This window comes from Nannospalax galili, unplaced genomic scaffold (assembly GCF_000622305.1).
Source record: "Nannospalax galili isolate Female #2095 unplaced genomic scaffold, S.galili_v1.0 scaffold307, whole genome shotgun sequence".
Taxonomy (NCBI): Eukaryota; Metazoa; Chordata; class Mammalia; order Rodentia; family Spalacidae; genus Nannospalax; species Nannospalax galili.
Genome location: NW_008359625.1, coordinates 2,836,292 through 2,855,574, shown reverse-complemented (window position 1 = coordinate 2,855,574; position 19,283 = coordinate 2,836,292). Strand labels below are relative to the sequence as shown.

The following is a 19,283-nucleotide window of genomic DNA, read 5'->3' as shown; positions in this document are numbered from 1 at the left end:
TCTCTCTCTCTCTCTCTCTCTCTCTCTCTCTCTCTCTCTCTCTTTTAATATGAAGCATCTTTATCAAAGCCAAAAAGGAAAATCCATAGCTCAAGAAATAAAAAATAATGCTATAATCATAACAGATCATTACTTGTTTTTAAAGCTTCATCTCTTAGAAGGTTTTTATCTAGAGTTGATCATTAATGGACCCAGGCTCTCTTTATGCAGAAGAGATCTTAAACAGCAACGCTCATAAGGAAGGACATTAATCAGTAGAGAGAAGAGAGCCTTGTTCCTAATCATGTTTGCATAATAGCTAGCCTCGGGTATATTGCTTGGCTTAAAAAGAAATATTCATGCTTTCTTTATCCAGCACAATGGAAATTATTTGTGGCTATGATTCTGTTATATGATCTTCTACCTATTCATTGGGATATCAAACTGAGAGGCTGCTGGAAACGAACAAAAATAAATAGCATTGTTTGTGAATAATATGGGGTAGAAATGGAAAGAGGCCCCACTGAGGTGGTGAGGTTGGGGGGCAGGGGAGCTGAGAGCCCAGCATAGCGCTGTTTTCAGAAAGGAGGAGAAGAATCAAGCTAGCCTGCTTCGTGTGCTCCTCTGATTTGCTTTTAATTCTTCAATCCCATCCCCCAACCTGCAGGATTAATCCAAGTGCCTAATCTTGGCATATGGGCACTTGCTGAGGTGGCCTGCGTTGTAGCTCATATGAAATGGGGCTGCTTTCTACCACCGTGGACCAACATAGAGTTCTCTACAGCTTCCCTTGGGCACTGAGATTTAACTTCCATATTTTTGCTCAGCCTCTTACTTCATCTTACAAGAACTTTCCAAACTTCCTTAGCCAATTAATTCTACTTCTCAGGCCTAAGTTGCTTTAAACTTCACTCCATCTACAAAGCCTTCTTTGAACTATACTGATAGCCAATAGATTTTTGACCAGTATCTCTTATTGGTTGGTTGGTTGGTTGATATCTTTGTCCTGGGGATTTCTTCTATTACCTTTACTTGTTGCATACATGTACCAAATTGATTGCATAAAAACTTTAAAATAACGACTTCATCTTATACCTTTTTCTCTTGCTCATTTTCTGAACACTTACATTCTGAGAAAAAGTTCTATATAATCTTGAAAACATAATCTAGGCTGCCGTTTCGATCTTCTGGGTGTGAGTTATAAAACTTTGCAAGAACTCAGACTGGAGAGGTGGCTCAGTGGGTAAGAGCACTGACTGCTCTTGCAGAGGACCCAGGTTCAATTCCCAGCACCCACATAGTGGCTAACAACTATCCGAAACTCCAGTTCCAAGGGGCCCATGCCTTTTTCTGACCTCTGTGGGCACTGCATGACATGGGTGCACTTATACACATGCAGGCAATACACTCATACACATAAAATAAAAAATAATAAATAAAATTTTAAAAAAGATTTTGCTATAGCTGCTCCTTCATTCAATTTTCTTAGCCTATTTCATGATCTGGATAGTCTAGCCAGGAGAACATACTATAGTATGATGTCCAAACTTATTTGTCCTTCTGACCTAAAGTGATAATAGTTTCCACCAACCTCCCTTGTATTCTGAAAAACTGTTTATGTCCTAAAGTTAAACACTACTTCATGGCTCCTTTATGTTTCCCATCTGAAGGGTCATATGTAAACAGAGACACATCTGTTCAACCTCACGTGCCAAGTTTCCCCGTATTAGAAGGTCCCTTCTAAATCACCCTTCCATCCATATAGCTGTGTGTATATGTGTGTGTGCATGCATATACTTACTGTAGTCACAAAACTGCTGAAAACTATCCCTCTGTTTATAATGTCCCCTTTAATACTCTGATCTTCACTGAATGGTATAGCTGTTGACCCTATTTGCAAAGGAGAAAATGGCTTAAGAAACTGAATCATTTCTTAAATTTATGTGCCCAGCAAATTACACAGGATTATTCCCTAATCTAGCACTTTTCCACAATAGTACAAATTTAACAAAAGTGTTTTCTTCTCCCTTCAATGGGCCTCAGCACACCTCATAGAATTCTGCACACAGAGAACTCAGAGAAAGTCTGAGCTGGACACAGGGGGCTGCATTATGGTGCCAACTGGACCATGATTGGCACTGTGCCCCAAGAGTCACTTTATTCCAGGGTCCCCATTTTTAAAAGAAAGAGGGGTTGGGGATTTAGCTAAGTGGTAGAGCACTTGTTTAGCAAGTGCAAGGCCCTGGGTTCGGTCCTCAGCTCCAAAAAAAAAAAAAAAAAAAAAAAGAAATCCAATATTTTCTTAGTGTCTTTGACATGTAATATTATATCAAGTCCCTTTATGTTTTCATTTCTCGCTACTTCTTGCTTATTTTTTAAATGAATTTTTCCTTTGACAACTTCATAAATATATATATATATACGTACATATATATGTTGCATTCTAATTGCTCTCACCGTTTTTCCTCCTACCACCCATGTTAATCCCACTCCTCCCTACAAATCTCTTTCCCACATTCATGTCCTTTTGTTTTGTTTTGTGGCCCATTGAGCTTTCTCTTCATTCAGCTCAGTGATCTGCTGCATGTGCTGGGTGCCATGCTCATCATTTTTCTCCCTAAGGCTACATATTCTAAAAGTAATTTAAATTACCTAAAACCTGTAGGCTTCTTTCTCTAATGGTCACCTATTAATTTAATACCAAACATGTGCTTATTCTGTCCAGAGCACAGTAAAAAGACCGGATTCCTCGTCACTATTCTTATCCTCTTACTATTCAGGGCAATGTGTATTTATCACTACAGCATTCACAGTAAAAGTGGCTGGTGATTTATGGAATCCCAGGAGAGCAAGGCAGAGGAAACGGGCAAGAAAAGAAAAGTCACACTGATCAACCTTTATCTGGTCCACAAGGTTCAATTTTTCTCATTTACAGTTGTGGAAACTGAGGCCAGGTGTTTTAAATGGTTTGCCAATTTTCTACAACTTTGAATATCAGGGCTAAGCCTTGAAACTGATCTGACTTTAAATTTCATATTATTTTTGCAGTGCTAAGACTACAGGGGACTCAGAAAAGCTCTAGAATTGTGTGTGTGGTTGGTGGCTGGGTAGAAAATGGCTGCAGAGGGGAGTTTCATCTGTTTGACCAAGATTCCACCCTTGCCACGCTTCTCCTTCCCTGGTTTCTGGCCCCGGTATAGACTACTTTTCCAAAATATGGACCCATTCTTTTGTAGCATCTCACTGAGAGGGTCTTCTACTAATGGGACATCTCTCTTTTGTCTTTCACAGCAATTTTGCAGGCAGTAATAGCTGGTGACCTTATGAAGGTAAGATATCCTCCTACCAAAACTTTGGTGATTCTTTAAGAACTTTAAATCAACATCACACTTCACCAAATTTTCATGGTCCAGTATATTAACTATCTTCACCCTGCCTGCACTGACTGAGTAGAAGGAGGAAAGGTGTTCTTCTGAGAAGAGAGCAGAGAGAATGATGGGCCACCTCAGAGCACCTCTATATTTCCCAGCAGCAAAGGCTGTGCTGGAACACCCTGGCCTTTCCTTGGTTAGTTAGAATGGACTGCATATTCACAGGATGCAATGCTAATAGTACCCAGAATTTCTGCTCTCTAGAAGCTCGTATTCTTTAGAAGTTGAAGGCTTCTTTTTCACACAGATATGGAAATGGATGCACATAAAAAAAAACTTGGATACTACCCAGAAATGCATTTTGCAGCCCCAGTATTACATATGTTATTATAGTTATATACTTTAAGAATCATAGTCAACCAAAAGAGGCTGTCTAGTCTATTTTGGATATTTTAATTTGTGCTTATATTTTCTAGTGAGTTTATTTCACAAGGAAGGAAATAGTCACTACCGCCTTGAGAATGAATGTAAATTCTGAAGTCAGGTTGCCTGATTTCAGATCTTGGTTCTGTCATTCACTATATGTATAGTTTTATGCAATTATTGAATTTCTTTTTGAATTTTCTTTTTGGTTTCTTCATCTGTAAAACGACATAACAGTATTACTTCTTTCTTGGCTTGTCATAAGGTTGGGTGTAATCATATGTACAAAGCCTGTCAAGCTTTGCTCATTATATAGAAAGTGTTTGAAAACGTTAGCTATTTTAGTCGTGCTATATTATGTTATATAATAGAATCTATGGATATTCCAAAAGATCTAGCTGTTCTTATGTTATTTATGCTGGAGGATCATGAATGCTTACAAGACCTTGTGTGACTCCACTGACATTGGAGTGCCATATGATAGTGGTGGATGACTGAATGGAGGACACTTTTCCCATCAGCCCACGTAGTGAGGGACCAATAAAGAATGAGAAAGGTCCTAAAAGAAAGCAGAGAATTGCTGACTTTCTCTTTTATTTTCATTTCTCTTCCTTCTTGTCTCTCTCTCCCCTTTTCTTTTAAAAGCACACCTACTGGATAAATCAAAGAGTGCCCTTGATTTTTTTGGTGGATTGCTAGCAGAAAGAAAACAAGGAAAAGATTGAAACCACACTATCCAGTTTCCAGCTCCAGGTTCATAATTTTACCATACTGGCTGTGCTGCTTTCCTGATCATAGTCCCTAGGAATTTTACCAAGAAGAGGTGTGTGATCCCTAGGCAGTGTTCCTGTGAGCTCGTGGTCATTTCCCTTCAGTGGGCTAAGCCATACTGCCAATAGTCTTGCAAGGACTTACATTAGAGTACGTGGGAAGTGAGATTGATCTCTGCCCTAGAGAATTTCTAAGCCTGAGCATTTTTGCAAAGCACAGTTCATTTGAAACTTTTCTACATGCTTATAGTATAGGCGAGCAGCTCTCCAGGTCTTTTAGTATATCACTACCCTGTCTAAAAATATTTTGCAGAGATTTATTTGAAATACAGGAAATCATTATATCCAGCTGCTTGTCTTATTACATTGCACACTATAATTATTCCCTAACTGTCTGAGAAGTGACATAATACCTTATTTTTCTGAGAGATGAAATACAGAGAGTGAAGTTTTTCTTTTTCAGTCCTTTCTCTTCCTTTGCATATTTTTTCTTTTCTTTCATCTTCTTATATTAAACAGGCTGTTCATGAGAGAGACAAAGGGATGAGGAAAAAGAGGAGAAGGAAGAAAGGAAGGAGGGAGGGAGAGGGAGGGAAGGAAGAAAGGAAGGAGGGAGGGAGGGAAGGAGGAAGGAAGGAAGGAGGAAGGAAGGAAGGAAGGAAGGAAGGAAAAGGAAGGAGGAAGGAAGGAAGGAAGGAAGGAAGGAAGGAAGGAAGGGGAGAAGGAAGGAAGGAAGGGGAGAAGGAAGGAAGGAAGGGGAGAAGGAAGGAAGGAAGGGGAGAAGGAAGGGAAGAAGGAAGGAAGGAAGGAAGGAAGGAAGGAAGGAAGGAAGAGGGGAGAAGAAAGAACACATGAGGGGAGAGGAAGGGAAATGAGATCAAAGAGCAGGATCCCAGTTCACATGCAGCTTTGCTGTGTAATATATCTATGAACTAACTTAATATAGTGTGTATGGCCTCATGGAAAGGCCAGTTAAAGGCAGCTGACCCATACTGGGTCTGAGCACATTAGTGCTGCATTCTTTAATGGATCTGCCCACAAAGAAACAGCATCATTGCAAGCTGATGCAGCTGAACAGAGCAAGACTGAGTTTTGGATCTTTGTGCTACTTTCTGTCCTCCTCCCCATGGACTGGGGATATGGTTCCCCAACTTCTGTACCTCCATTCAATCCCTTGTCTTGATTGGCTTCCTCTGTAGTTTTCTGAAGCTCCTTTCCCATCCCCTGCCTCTTTCCCTGGTGCCTTTTGGATCTCTCCATCCTGTCCCTGTAATAGCACCTCTGGTCTCTCCCTGGACTCTAGAGGCCTTTGAGGCGAACTTCTGAGTCATGCTTATCTTTGTTTCTGCATTCTTTTTGCTTGTAACCTGCTGGGTTATTTGATTCTTTTTTTCGTCTTCAAACTACCTTTTAGAAACTTTACCAAGTCTCCTCTTATCTTGAAGTGCCACAGTTTAGAGAACAAGGACTCATTTATATTTTCCACAGTGTTTAACACTTTGTGAATTTGGGCTATATCCTCATTTGCCTACCTTACTCCCTGATGGCCAGGTTCTGGGCTTTCCCCACTGTCTTCTCATGCAGAAACTATGATATTGTCTCCATCATTATAGTTCTTACCCCAGGATCATCTCTGTCCTTGTTGTGTATGGGATGACTGATTGACAGGAGGATCAGGTTGACAAATGAAGGGCTGTGTGTGTCATGTGTGGTTTGTGTGTGTCTGGTGTGTGTATATGTGTATGTGTGTGGTGCGTGCATGTGTGTGTGGTGTACGTGTGTGTATTATGGGTATATTGTGGTATGTGTGTGTATGTGTGCTGTATGTTTTTTTTTTGTGTGTGTGTGTGTGTGTAGGAAAATGGTGTGTGTATATGTGTATGTGTGTGGTGCGTGCATGTGTGTGTGGTGTACATGTGTGTATTATGGGTATATTGTGGTATGCATGTGTATGTGTGCTGTATGTTTTTTTTTTTGTGTGTGTGTGTGTGTGTAGGAAACTGAGAAGCATTTGATAATTGTGTTCATTAGATGTTCAAGAACTAAAGACACAAGAAAGAAGCCTAGTTCTTCCTGCCCGCAGCCCACAAACTGGGGAAATCTTGGGAAGTTTTAGTTCTCTACTCTACCCCCCTCCGCCTTTGCTTGAGAGAGAGACTGGGGCTCAGAAGAGGGGGAAACCCAGTTCAGCATCTTTCCACCTATTTCTGCTGTTTGCCATCCACAGGCATGCCCCAGTGGTAGACGAGATACCAGCCATCTATGTGAGTGATGGCAGGGGTGGTACTTCATCACTTTGGACTTCTCTGTGCTCTTTGAGGCTATAACCATTTATGGTTTACTAACTTCTTTTTATTTTATGACCTGGGAATTTTATCCTTGTTCTGGATGGTGCTTGACTTTTCCCTGTGCCTCTCTCTTTCAGCTCATAGAAAGCTATAAGAATGGAGGCAGCCTGCTAATCCAGGGACCAGACCACTGTTCACTCCTTCACTACGCAGCTAAAACTGGCAATGGGGAGATTGTAAAATACATCCTTGACCACGGTGAGTAGGATGAATATACCAGGATCCTTTAGGAAATGCCAAAAGATGGCATGGTCCACCTTGACATTCATCCAGGCCAACTTCACAGTAAGATAAATGTTCACCAATTGTTACCCTGATACCCTCTGATATGGGGGTGGGGGGCATCTTAACTGAGCAATTAAAGCAAACAAGTTTTATATTGAACTCTATAGACAGGGAGGCTATTCATTTTAAAAGTAAAGACTTTCTAAAATTAATTTTCATTTCTTAAATTTAATTACATTTTATTTTAAATTAAGTTAAATTAATTTCACATTAAGCTAAATGTATTTCATATAAAATACAATTTGGCATAGTGAATTTTCTTTTGTAGAGCTCTTTTGCAAATTAACTGAGCTCAGCTACAAATCTGTATCTATAGTTGATGATTCAGCAGATGCATGAGTATGACTTTTCCCATCTTTCTGGTTTCTTAATTTTTGCTGTTTGATATTTATTTGTCTTTTTCTCTTGACTCACACTTCATTCTCCTTGAAAACGCATTTACCTTCTACAATGTTTCCTGACTTTCTAATTCGGTGTTAGGTCATTTACAAGATGTATAAATGGTAGAGCATCTGCCTCCAGAACCCTATTAGAATCATAAAGGAAACACATCAGGAACAAGGAAAGTCTTTTAGCTTCTCATGCTTAACAGTGTTTCTATGAATAAAGATGAGGAAAGGCAGTGGAATTGGCCTGGCGTGGACACTTTTAAGGGAGAACAAGTGAAATCATCTATTCCAGAGGCCAGGTACATAGAGATCCTAGAAGACTTCCTCCAGCGCTGAGAGTCTACTTTGCACAGAAATGTACGCTGTAGCTTGCAAGCTTTATTCATGAGCACTCGACATCCTTTTGTGTCTTCTTTTATGCAACTTGGGACATTTGCCTTATTCCGTTCGTTTATTCATTCATTCATTCATTCAACCATTCAACAAATACATATGGAGTTCCTAACAGGAACTGTCTGCTATAAACTGGCATACTCTCAAATATAAAATGTGTTCCGTGTACAATCAATTGCTAGATGAAGAAAATATGATTAGGTGCACAAATAAATTCAAAGCAGTTGAGTGTGGATGTTTTAAGAGCTACTATAAAGCCACACACAGCTAACATAGCTACCATTTATCAAGTTTGTATAATGTGTCAAATGCCCTTACTAAACACACTACATAATTTGATCTTTACAAGGACCTTGTAGGGTAGATATTTCACTATCAATCACTTCAGAGTCCCCTTCTTTCGTTGTCAGAGCTTTCTGACTATGAATAGTTTACTTGAACTCTTGGCCTGAACTATGGTACAAAGAATGATATAGGGAAGAAAAGTTGTTAAGGCAGGACGGTGGGCATTGGAGAAGTGCTTTTTCCTAGTATTTTGGGCTGGATAATCTCATGTTAGTCTGCTCTAGAAAGTTCAGGTAAGTAAGATGTGCATCTGGTATAAGCATCATGCCTCTGCTACTTCCTTGATCAACAACTTGCTATAGTTTACAGAAATAGTGGCATAATTTCTTCTGTGTGTGTGTGTGTGTGTGTGTGTGTGTGTGTGCATGTGTGTTCTGTTTTCCATGGCAATTTCTCCAAAGCTGATGACAGGCAGAACCAAAATTTTACTATAGCAGGTGAGCAGTAAATAAAGCCACACCCTTCTATGGTACTTTTTCCTTTTAAGAAAAGTCCTCAGGATTTCTATTGCACAAAGTTCAGAAGATAAGCTCCAAAACTGTATGATCATTAGGTTTCTGTAGACTAAAGTTCTAGTTGCTGTCCTTTTGATCATTCCCAATTCTGTTTTCCCCTTTCCCTAATGAGACAGCATTTTTACTTGCAAATCTTAAACCATCCAACATCCTCCTGAAAGGGAAGTAATATGCTGATCATTTATTTGAATGACATGTTGTGACTTTTGCTGTGGAGATATAAATGAATGTGGATTCAACCCACATGGGGACACTGATGATGGATGGACCCAATGAACCAATGAGTTTATTTGGGTTACTTACAGGAACATGGGTAAGGAATTACTTTCGAAGCATGGGGGGGGGGCTCAGAGGCAGCTGCGTCACCAAACAGCCCACCCCAGGATGAGCATCAGCACTGAAGGTGCATCCTTGAGCACCCTGTCCAACTTTCAGGAAGCTCCACTGAAGTCTACCCACCCCCATCAGCCATTGTTTGCTGCTGACATTACCTTAAGGAGGGGCCTCCTATATCCTACAACTTTCTGAGCTTCCTGGGTCTTGTAATTTTCATGAGTTACCTGAACCTGTTTAAGTTTGTTAGTTTCTAAATCTTAGGATTCTGTCCACATAACACCGCCCCCCTCTCAACACTACCGCACACACACTTCTAGGACAGAATGTTCCAATCCATAAATTACTTTCCATTCCTCTCTCTTTATTAATGCCTGTCCTGACAAAATGGAACTTCTCTCCCAGTTCTAGAGCCTGTATGGATCAAGACGCCCGAGTCTTTCTGTGCCTCTGGTTACAGCATGGTGGATATACAGTTCCTGGTTGGTGAGCGTTAAAGCTGACAAACATCCTGAGACTGCGCAGGGTAGCTTTGTTTCATCTTCATTGAAATCTGTTGGCTGAAACAACTAACACGATCATCCTGGACCAAGGGGCTAGGGAGGTGGACCCCACCACTCCATGGAGGGAAGGCATATAATTTGCATCCGTGCTCTGTCTCCAGTCTCAGTTTAAAAACATGATCCAGCGCTCCCACTATCCTGAACTCCTCTGAAGTTCTACTTTTCTGTTTTCTGGATCCTAAGCTTGGGTCTCCAGATTTAGCAAACCAAGAATCCAAACAAAAAACAGTGGTTTATAAGCAAAAGGGTATCCGATACATACATGTGCTAAGAACAAAAACAAAAACAACAGCCCATCCTTAGCCAAATCTTGTGTGAACAAGTATAAGGCATGGAGTGAGAATCCTAAATACCATGGCTTTTCACTCTCCTGCCCTATCATTTCCTCTGCTCACAAGGCTTGGATGTCTTTTCTCCAGTGTAGTTCAGTACACCCATACTCTGCCTGGCATCACATCTATCAGGCAAGGTAGCCTTGTATGCTTCGATCGAAGCCTGACGTTCCACTGTGAAATTGCTCTATCTTTTGCACAGGGCTAGTCACAAAATACAGCTCTCTCTAAAACCTCAGGACACAAAGGAACTTGCCTGCTTTTCTTTTTTTTTTTCCAAAGGAGGCTGCTTATATTTTTTAATGCATTGGTTAGATTTTGTAAACTGGTTGGTTAACATTCATGCTCTTGAGAGAAAAGAACTACCTTGAAATTCCCAGTTATAATCTTAACTTTACTCACAAACTACAGATTCCCCCAAGGTGTCAGAAGGCAATCTTCACTATCATCCATGACTCACCAGGATCATAAGCAGCCAGTCGGTAGCTTGGAGAAAGACTGTAAAGATACAGAAGTAAATCCATCTCTTTTCCTTGAAACAAAGTCCAAGGATCACCATGCTTTGGTTGTAGAGAAATTTTTTTTTTTAATTTTTACAAAAGCTTTGTTGAGAATTTCATACATGCATATATGGTGTTTTGATCAAATCCATGCCCACGCCCTCCCCTCCAACATTCTCCCCTCTGAAGAGGTTCTGAACTCAAATGCAATTGTTCTTTACTGAAAGTATGTTTTATCAACCATTGTTAACATCATCCTTATCGGCTTTCCCATGTTTCTATGTGTTCAGTAACATGAATGTACCTAGGCAGGGTCTCCCTGCAGCCCCAGCTAGCTCTAGTCTTGGAACACACTGGGTAGATCAGGCTGGCCTTGATCTCATAGAGATCTTCCTTGCTCTGCCTCCTGAGTACTGAGATTAATGGTGTGCACCCACTATGCCTGGATTATTATTTTAATTTTATGTGTATGGGTGCTTTACCTGCATGTGTGTGTTGGTACCATGTGTGTGCAATGCACATGAAAGCCAAAAGATACCCTGGAACTGGAGTTACAGATGGTTGTGAGTCACCATGTGGGTACTGGGTATGATCCCTGGTCCTCTGCAAGAGCATCCAGTACTCCTAACTGTTGGGTTAGCTCTAGCCCTGAATGTAAAATCTTTTGACAGAGTCAAATTCACTTAGTTCTGGAAGAGCGAAGAACTTCAGCTTAATTGTTTCTCTCTTCCTTCCTTCCTTCCTTCCTTCCTTCCTTCCTTCCTTCCTTTTTAAATATCTCTAGTTGCTGGTACAATTTATATTAACCTGTGAGGAATTAATGAGGGGAGGGAGGTGTTTGGTTTTTTGTTTGTTTGTTTTTTTGTTTGAGACAGGGACTCCTTGTAGTCCCAGATGGCCTGGAACTTACTATATAGACTAGGTTGGCCTTGATCTCATGGAGATCCTCCTGCCTCTGTCTCTAAGTCCTAGAATGAAAGGTGTGTGCCACCCTTCCAGGCGGTTGGTGGTGGTTGTTCTTTTCTTTAAGAGAGTCATTTTGCTTTTTGAATTGTGTGTGTGTGTGTGTGTGTGTGTGTGTGTGTGTGTGTGTGTGTATGCATAAATGAGTACATGTTCCCATGGAGCCCTGAAGGGGGCATCAGATTCCCTGGAGTTGGAGTTACAGGTATTGTGAGCGGATGGATGTGGGTCCTGGGACCTGAGCTTGGGTCCTCTGCATGAGCAGTATGTGGCTTTTAACCACTGAGCCATCTCTTCAGCCTCTGTTGTTTTTTGCTTGTTTGAGGCAAAATCTTACTACATAATCCTGGCTAGTCTGGAACTCTCCTTGTACACCAGGCTGGCCTTAAACTTAGAGCAGTTCTCCTAATTCTGCCTCCCAGGTGTTGAAATTACAGGTGTTCTCCATCAGTCCCAATCTGTGGGTTTTGAAATCTTAAAACCATTCATTTTACTTAAATGACGGAAAACTCTTTCATGTATAGTGTTCTTGAAATCAGGGACAGATAAATCAAAACCACCGCCTGTGGGTGCTTTTGATCATCTTCTTTTTAAAAAATAATTTTACTTATTATTTTTATTTTATGTGTATGTGTGTATTGCCTGCATGTAGGTAAGTGCACCTGTGTCGTGCAATGCCCAGAGAGGTCAGAAGAGGCTGTTGGATCCCCTGGGACAGTTGTTAGCTGCCATGTGAGTGCTGGTATTCAAACTCGGGTCTTCTGCAAGAACAGTCAGTGTTCTTAACCACTGAGCAATCTCTCCAGCCCTTGATCATCATCTTATTGACTGAAATAATCTCTCCTGACTTAATGATGATAGCACTGAAATTCTGGCTTGACCCAAAAAGAACTAAAAAACAAAACAAAATCTCCATGAGACTACCAGAAGGCTGGAATTTAGGGACATACACCTGATTGTGGCATTATATTTATAAATAAGCATCAGGCAGGCAGGGTGTATTAATCCCAGCACTCAGGAGGCAGAGGCAGGCAGATCTCTGTGATATGGAGGCCAACCTGGTCTACATAGTGGTCACTGGGGTTACAAGGAGACCCTATCTCAAAAAGACCCAAAATAAATAATTCTATAAGCATCAGGTTGCAGATCTGATCAGTTTCAATTCATGTAAATAGAAAATAACAGAAATGTTTACATTATGGTAAAGATCAAGTACATTTCTCTTACTATATGCTGCAAATCTCTTGACATATATGTAAGTATGTATATATCACTGTGCTGGATAGCTTTAGTGTCAAGTTGACACACCTGGGTTGAGGGAGCCTCAATTGGGGAATTTCCTCTATTGGACTGGCCTGTGGCCATGTCTGAGGGGCATCTTCTTGATGAGTGATGTGGGAGGGCCCAGCCCACAGTGGGTGGTACCACCCCTGGGCAGGTGGGCCTGTGTTGCATAAGAAAGCAGGCTGAGCAAGGGCAAGGGAAGCAAGCCAGTAAGCCACATTCCTTCATGGCCTGTGCTCCAGCTCCTGCCTTCAGGTTCCTGCCCTGAGTTCCTACCTTGGGCTCCCTGATGAACTGCGACCTGGGAGATGTAAGACAAATAAACCCTTTCCTCCCCAAGTTGGTATTGGTCAGAGTGTTTTGTCACAGCAATGGAGAACAAACTAAGACAATCACCTTGGCTCATGTCTTTCCAGTGACTTCAGATAATATAATCCTAAAAGCTTTTCAAAGACCCACTGTAAGGGATGGTGTTACTGACCAGTTCTGAGGAACTGCTGGGCCCTTTCCAAGGTGTGCAACTGTCATGCTACATGGCTCCTTGAGTTGGTTCTCAGCTCACAGCATCCTTCCTCCCCTGAGCTCCCCTGTTTTCCCTTCTTCCTTGGATCCTTAGAGAGAGGACTGTGATCCACAATCAAGAGGACACCTCCTGAACAAGAGTCCTGAGAGAAGGGTTATCTCAAGCACCAGCAATGCATTTTTCTTCCAGGAGCTCTTTTCAGATGTCTGTGGGCTGTGAGTGGATGTGTGGTATGTTCTGAGAAAGCCACAGGAGGCATCTTCCTTTGGATTTCTCTCAGACACACAATATGCTGTTTTCCTTTATTTTTTTTTAAAAAAAATGGAATCTGGGCATTTCAAGGGCTCAAAAGTGAATGGGAGGAGGAAGAGAGGGAACAATTCTAGAGACAGGGCAATGGCTGTAGAAGCAGGGATTCCAGCTGAGACCCGCCCAGTGGTTCCTGCTTTTCAATTCCTTTCAACCATAATGTTCGCTGCCTCCCTCCCCTGTTTCACCCCTCCAAGAGACTTTTGTGTGGTTTTGTTCCTTTACCACCAAGAGCATTTCACTCCTTTGTTTTTATTCTCCCTGTGTCTACCCGTTGCCCCCGCTGTGTTCCCTGATAGAAATCCCACTCATGCATTTCCCTCTTTGTTTCAATGGGTTATTTTGTCTTCTCTCTGGTTCTGACTTCAGCCTTTCTTTTCTGTTTGTTTTTTTAACACCCCCACCCCTTTTCTGCCTCTGGTCCCGGAGAGAAAGGACTACCATCCTGCTGGGACAGGATGACAGTACTGTTAGAATTCCCAGTGCCAGCTCTCTCCACATCTGTGCAGCCTTTGTCCTGTGGCAGAGGAGGATTTGGAATGGTCTGCTGGCAGTGTCAGGGAGACTAATGGGAAATGAGGTCCTGAGAGGGAGGCCACGGGGCTGTGGAAGAAATAGCGGGAGGGATTTAGATGCATCGGTGGGAAACAAATGAAAGGATGCATGTTACCAAAGGCACATCATCTACAAGATAAATCCAGTATAGATGGCAAATTCACATGGACAGGAACTGGTGTGGCTAATGCAGGAACTCCTGGAAGGATGCTGAGCCGCAGGACCTTGCAAAGTTCCACTACTCACCACCAAATTCACTTTTTCATTTTGAAAGATTTGTGAAGCTCTGTTGCCTTTTCTATTCGCAAGACTTGGCTGGAATTGGATGCCAATATATATGCCCCCATTATGCTTTGGCCGTAAAATGTTCTTTACGTCTCATATATTTCTCATGCGTTTGAACACTTGGTCTCCTGCTGGTGCTGGTGTCTCAGACATTCTGGAACTCTAGAAGATGGAAGGGTGGGGCTTGAGGGTGACAGGTCAGCCCTGCTTCCAGCCTGAGCTCTCTGCTTCCTGGTGGGTGCCAGAGCACAAGCACCTGCCGCGTGTGTCCACCACCACGGACCAGTGTTCTCCCACTACCATGACTTCTCCACCACGATGGCCTGTTGCCTCTGAACTACGAGCCAAAGTGGCTCTTTTCTCCTTTGCTTTGCTTCTGTTATGAGTTTTACTACAGCCACAAAACAAGAAACCAGCATGGTCTTTCCAATAGATTTCTGTATCCTTCCATTTGAGACCTGTTCCTGTATAGTGCAGTTCTTTAAATCCTTGATTCAGTTATGGAGCTTCTTCTGAGGGAAAAAGACAGGTGATATTGGATGGGTTGGAAAACTATTTTACAGTGTCACTTATTATTTCATTATAGACTGTTCGTTTTGGGGGGCTGGAGAAATGGCTCAGTGGTTAAGAGCATTGGCTGCTCTTACAGAGGACTGGGGTTTGGTTCCTAGCACTCACATGGCAGCTAACAACCATCCTCAAGTCCAGTCCCAGGGGATTCAGTGCCCTCTTCTGGCCTCTTCGGGCATTGTAAGACATGGGTATGCTTACATACATGCAGGTAATACACTCATACACAGAAAATAAAAATAAAAACAATATTAAGATAAAATTAAATAAATGTTTTGTCCTAGGAACCTTTGAGAATAAAAAAATTTTCAGTAACCCACCATAGCTAATATTTATTTTTCTAGATGTTAGACATAAATTCTTGCAGTTCTACACAATAGATTCTTTTCTCTGTGTTGGCTAGGCAGTGAAAACTGAGGTATGTTGAGGCTCATTTACCTGCCCAGACTCATGCATGTATGATACAACTTATGCTTTCCACGTTCAAGGGGAAATGAACATAAGGGGCCACAATGCGTGGCAGCTATGTGAGACTGTCCCCCACCAGATTGCAATGAGAAGTGTAAGGCTCTTGATGAGTGAAGATTTCATAGAGAAATTTGTATCAGCAGCCCTTCAATGAAATTTTATGCCTATGTGGAGCAGGCTGACAGGGAGCTAGAACAACCCCAAGAGAGACAGAGAGGCACATTTCTTTCTGTGTTTAGCGAAATAGTGAGTTGTCAACAGATAGCTCAATGCTCTTCCTTCAAATTCCCCAAGAGAATTGCAAATATATGCATGCGTAAAATAAGTCCCAAGTCCAAACACAGGCCCCTTCATACACATTGAAAAAATTCAGTCCTTTGTACTTTCCCTCATCTTTCTCTTTTCCTTTATTAGTGAGACTCAGATTAACCGAACAAAAGGTTTAGATGTTACTTTCTTAAATGCACTTTTCTTTTCAAAAGAAGTCATGTGGATTTCATTGATTATTGTCTTTCTGGTCATCTGTCCCCCAGATCTTGCATCAAGGATATTAGACAGGTGAGCATAGTGTTAAAGTATAACTCCTCATAGGCCAGCACAGTACAAACCCGGGGGAAGGATGACCCATATTCAGGTGTACCATGCTTCCACTCTTCTGGGGACTTCACCATGCAAAGAAATCCTTTGAGAGCAGCCTCCCAAAAGGATGAGAAAATGTGCCTGTGCTCTCAAACACAGCTCCTTACTCCCATCTGGAGTGACCTGGTTGCTCCCCTTCCTCCTCCTCCAGGGGCTATTTGTTGCCAATGTTCAAAGTATTCTGTATCATGTAATTGTCTATTTGATGGATGAAAGGGGATGTTGGGTTAATTGTATGAGGCATTGCAGAGTCATGACCCAAATGAAGTTCCTTTAAGTGTGAATTAAGATCCCAAGCGTTGGGTTCCGGTATCAGTGCCTCTTCATCTTTGTCAGCTACAGAAGAGTAAAGGAAATGCTGGGCAGCACTTAGGCATGCCCAAATCAGACTGGACCGTCAGTATGGGATAGCACAGAGGTGCCTACAGTTGTGATGATTCCAGTCAGAAATTGTAAGGAACAAGGTTCTTTCTGTCCCTCAACCTCAAATTTGTATTGTCAGACTATTGCTGTCTTAGCCCGATTAAAATGCTTTAGGGCCCTCGTAGTGACAGAGGTTTGGACTCTGAGGTCTTGAGACCCACCATGGGTACCACTCAGAGTGCTGAAGTTTGGTGCAGAATAAAGAGAAAATGCAACAAGCCCCTGTTGCCTTAGGAGCTGTGCAGTGAGTCGTAGTGATGTCAACGCAGTTGCTGGGTGAAGCTGGGCTACTGTGTTCCTGGAATTCCTCTTGAAATAAATGACTGAATAGGCTCTCTGAAGACAGTGAGAACTCTTTAGAAGAACCTTCAGGTGCTGTGAGCTTCCTGCTCCTGATCTTGTTGAGGCTGCCGTATCAGTGTCAGCAATCGAACAGGCCTGGGCCGCTTGATTCTTGGGACTTACATTTTGAGTCAACAAGTAGCTTCAATGCAAGGGGGAGTGAAGGGGTCCCTCTTACTTTCCTTCCTTCACTGATGTTGCAGAATTTTTAGTTAGTGTTATCAACTGTAGCAAGCCCCAAAACAGGACAGTTATTACTTTAATCTTTTAGCAGTGCTTATGGGGTACCAGGTACTGTGGTAAGCACTTTACATTGTTTTGACTCATGAAACCTCACAACAGCTCTGTGAGGCAAATATCAACCCACTTTAGGTATATGTTAATCAAGAGACCAAGGGATTAAACTGATCTTCCCGGGAGCTAATAATCTATAAAGGGGGAGAGCTGGGATTCTGAACCTGATGTGAGCAGTGGGGTGCGCAACAGCAGCAGAGTCTCAATTCTAGTCACTGCCCTATACAGCATTATGCTTCTTTGAGTGCATGTGGGATAGAGTGTGAAAGATTATTTTTTTGTGGATCCTAGAATTATAGAACAGGGAAACAAAACAAAACTATTGATATAAGATTGAGAATGTGGAGGCATATGGAAACAAAGGAATTCTTTCTAGAGATTTAGAATCATTCGTTTAAGGAAGCAAGACACACATTTCAAAGCAAATATATAGTACAGGGCAGAACATAGCAAGAGTTCCAAGGAGAGGTAGATTCCTGCTGTCAAATATTGTCTCTTTGGAGAACTTTGCCACAGAGTGGGCTGTGAAGAGCACTTCAGATTTAGGTATAGGATTAGGAGAGGGAAGGCTGTCTTGAGAGGGAGACTTGGAGTCAGGCTCCAAGAGTTGGGAGACAGAAATAGATAATGAGTTGGGCCATTGAAAGTTTAGCTTATGTGAAAAGGTGGAATCTTGGGAACAAGTAGGGAAAGAGAATTCTGAGAAAAAGGCTGCAAACTTCATTAAATACTTGTGTGTAGGTATCAGGTGTGCTGTATGGAAAAATGGGATCCGGGTGATACAAGAACTTTAGATTTTCTTTAGCAACAGTTTCTACATGCTAACTGCATTCCACATGTAAAAGATTCACCCAGTTTTAATGAATTTCAGAATTGAAGTCAAGAAGGCAATAAATACAATTTAGCTCTTGGATGACCACAGGGTCTCAAACGTTCTATAACATTCCAGCCATCTCCTTAGAATTTGTGACCTCTTCATTTCTTCTTGTGTTATGCATAACAAAATAATTTTTAGTGGTCGTGTTCTCCACCAAGTAGATCACAAATTGCAAGGACTGTATTTCTAAACACTAAACTGTTCAGTACCTAGAATCATGTCTGGCGCTTCCCAGAACATTTATTCATAAACTCAGCCAAATATTTAAACATCCATTTTCTACACACTTCTGTGGTAGGTACCAAGGAAGGTTTCGGTGGTAGGAAAAGTATAGGCCCACAATCCCATAGATTTATTAGTGTCTAGATGGGCAGAGAAACAAATCAGAAGGTAATTTTAAAATAGCTCAACAAATGCCATGTCTATTCATTGTGATCAGAAATCTCCACTTGACTTGGATGAACTTGATTTATATGATCAAGGGAAGGGGCATGGAAGCAGGGTCATTTTGTGATGTGGCATCAGGTCATAGAGGACTCGATGGAGGGAATGTGTCTGACTTATACCTTCAGACTGAATAGAACAAAGGATTTTAGGGAGAAAAATAATGGTCAGAAGCTTGAGATCCCATACAGCATTTGCAGAAGTGAATTAGTCAGGGGCTGGAGAGATGGCTCAGTGATTAAGAACACTGACTGTTCTTGCAGAAGACCAGGGTTCAAGTCCCAGCACCCACATGGCAGTTAACAACTGTCCAGTTCCAGGGGATCTGACAGCCTCTTCTGTCTTGTGTGGCAATACACACATACACATACACATAAAAATAATTAATAAATTTTTTTTAAAAAGTAAATTAGTCAATAAACACAGAGAAAGAGAAAGGTCGATGCACAATGCGTTTCAAACTCCACCAAGGATTTGTAATCATTTGAAGTGTATGCATGACATTTCTACCAGGCCTTAGAGTGGAAATTACCAAAAAACTGGACTTTTATCTCCAAAGTAGAGAGATTAACCTATATGGTGTGTGTGTGTGTGTGTGTGTGTGTGTGTGTGTGTGTCTTACACATTTCACATTATACTCTGGAAGGCCCCTTCCTGAGGCTGGAGAATGACAAAGTCCTCAAAGCCCACTCAACTGGCCTTTCCTTGACACTTAACTTTAAGTTATTCTATTCCAGTTAATTGCATGTCATTAAATTCAG

General features: G+C 41.7%; 1 protein-coding gene across 1 annotated transcript in view; it reads left to right on the top strand.

The window, feature by feature from the left end:
- The window catches only part of Dgki (diacylglycerol kinase iota), a 318,581-nt gene that overhangs the window by 283,346 nt on the left and 15,952 nt on the right, over positions 1-19,283 (top strand). The window contains exons 29-30 of the mRNA XM_017795687.1: positions 3,271-3,308; positions 6,969-7,089. Coding sequence (XP_017651176.1) covers positions 3,271-3,308; positions 6,969-7,089 — 159 coding nt within the window. The remainder of the gene's footprint in view (positions 1-3,270; positions 3,309-6,968; positions 7,090-19,283) is intronic.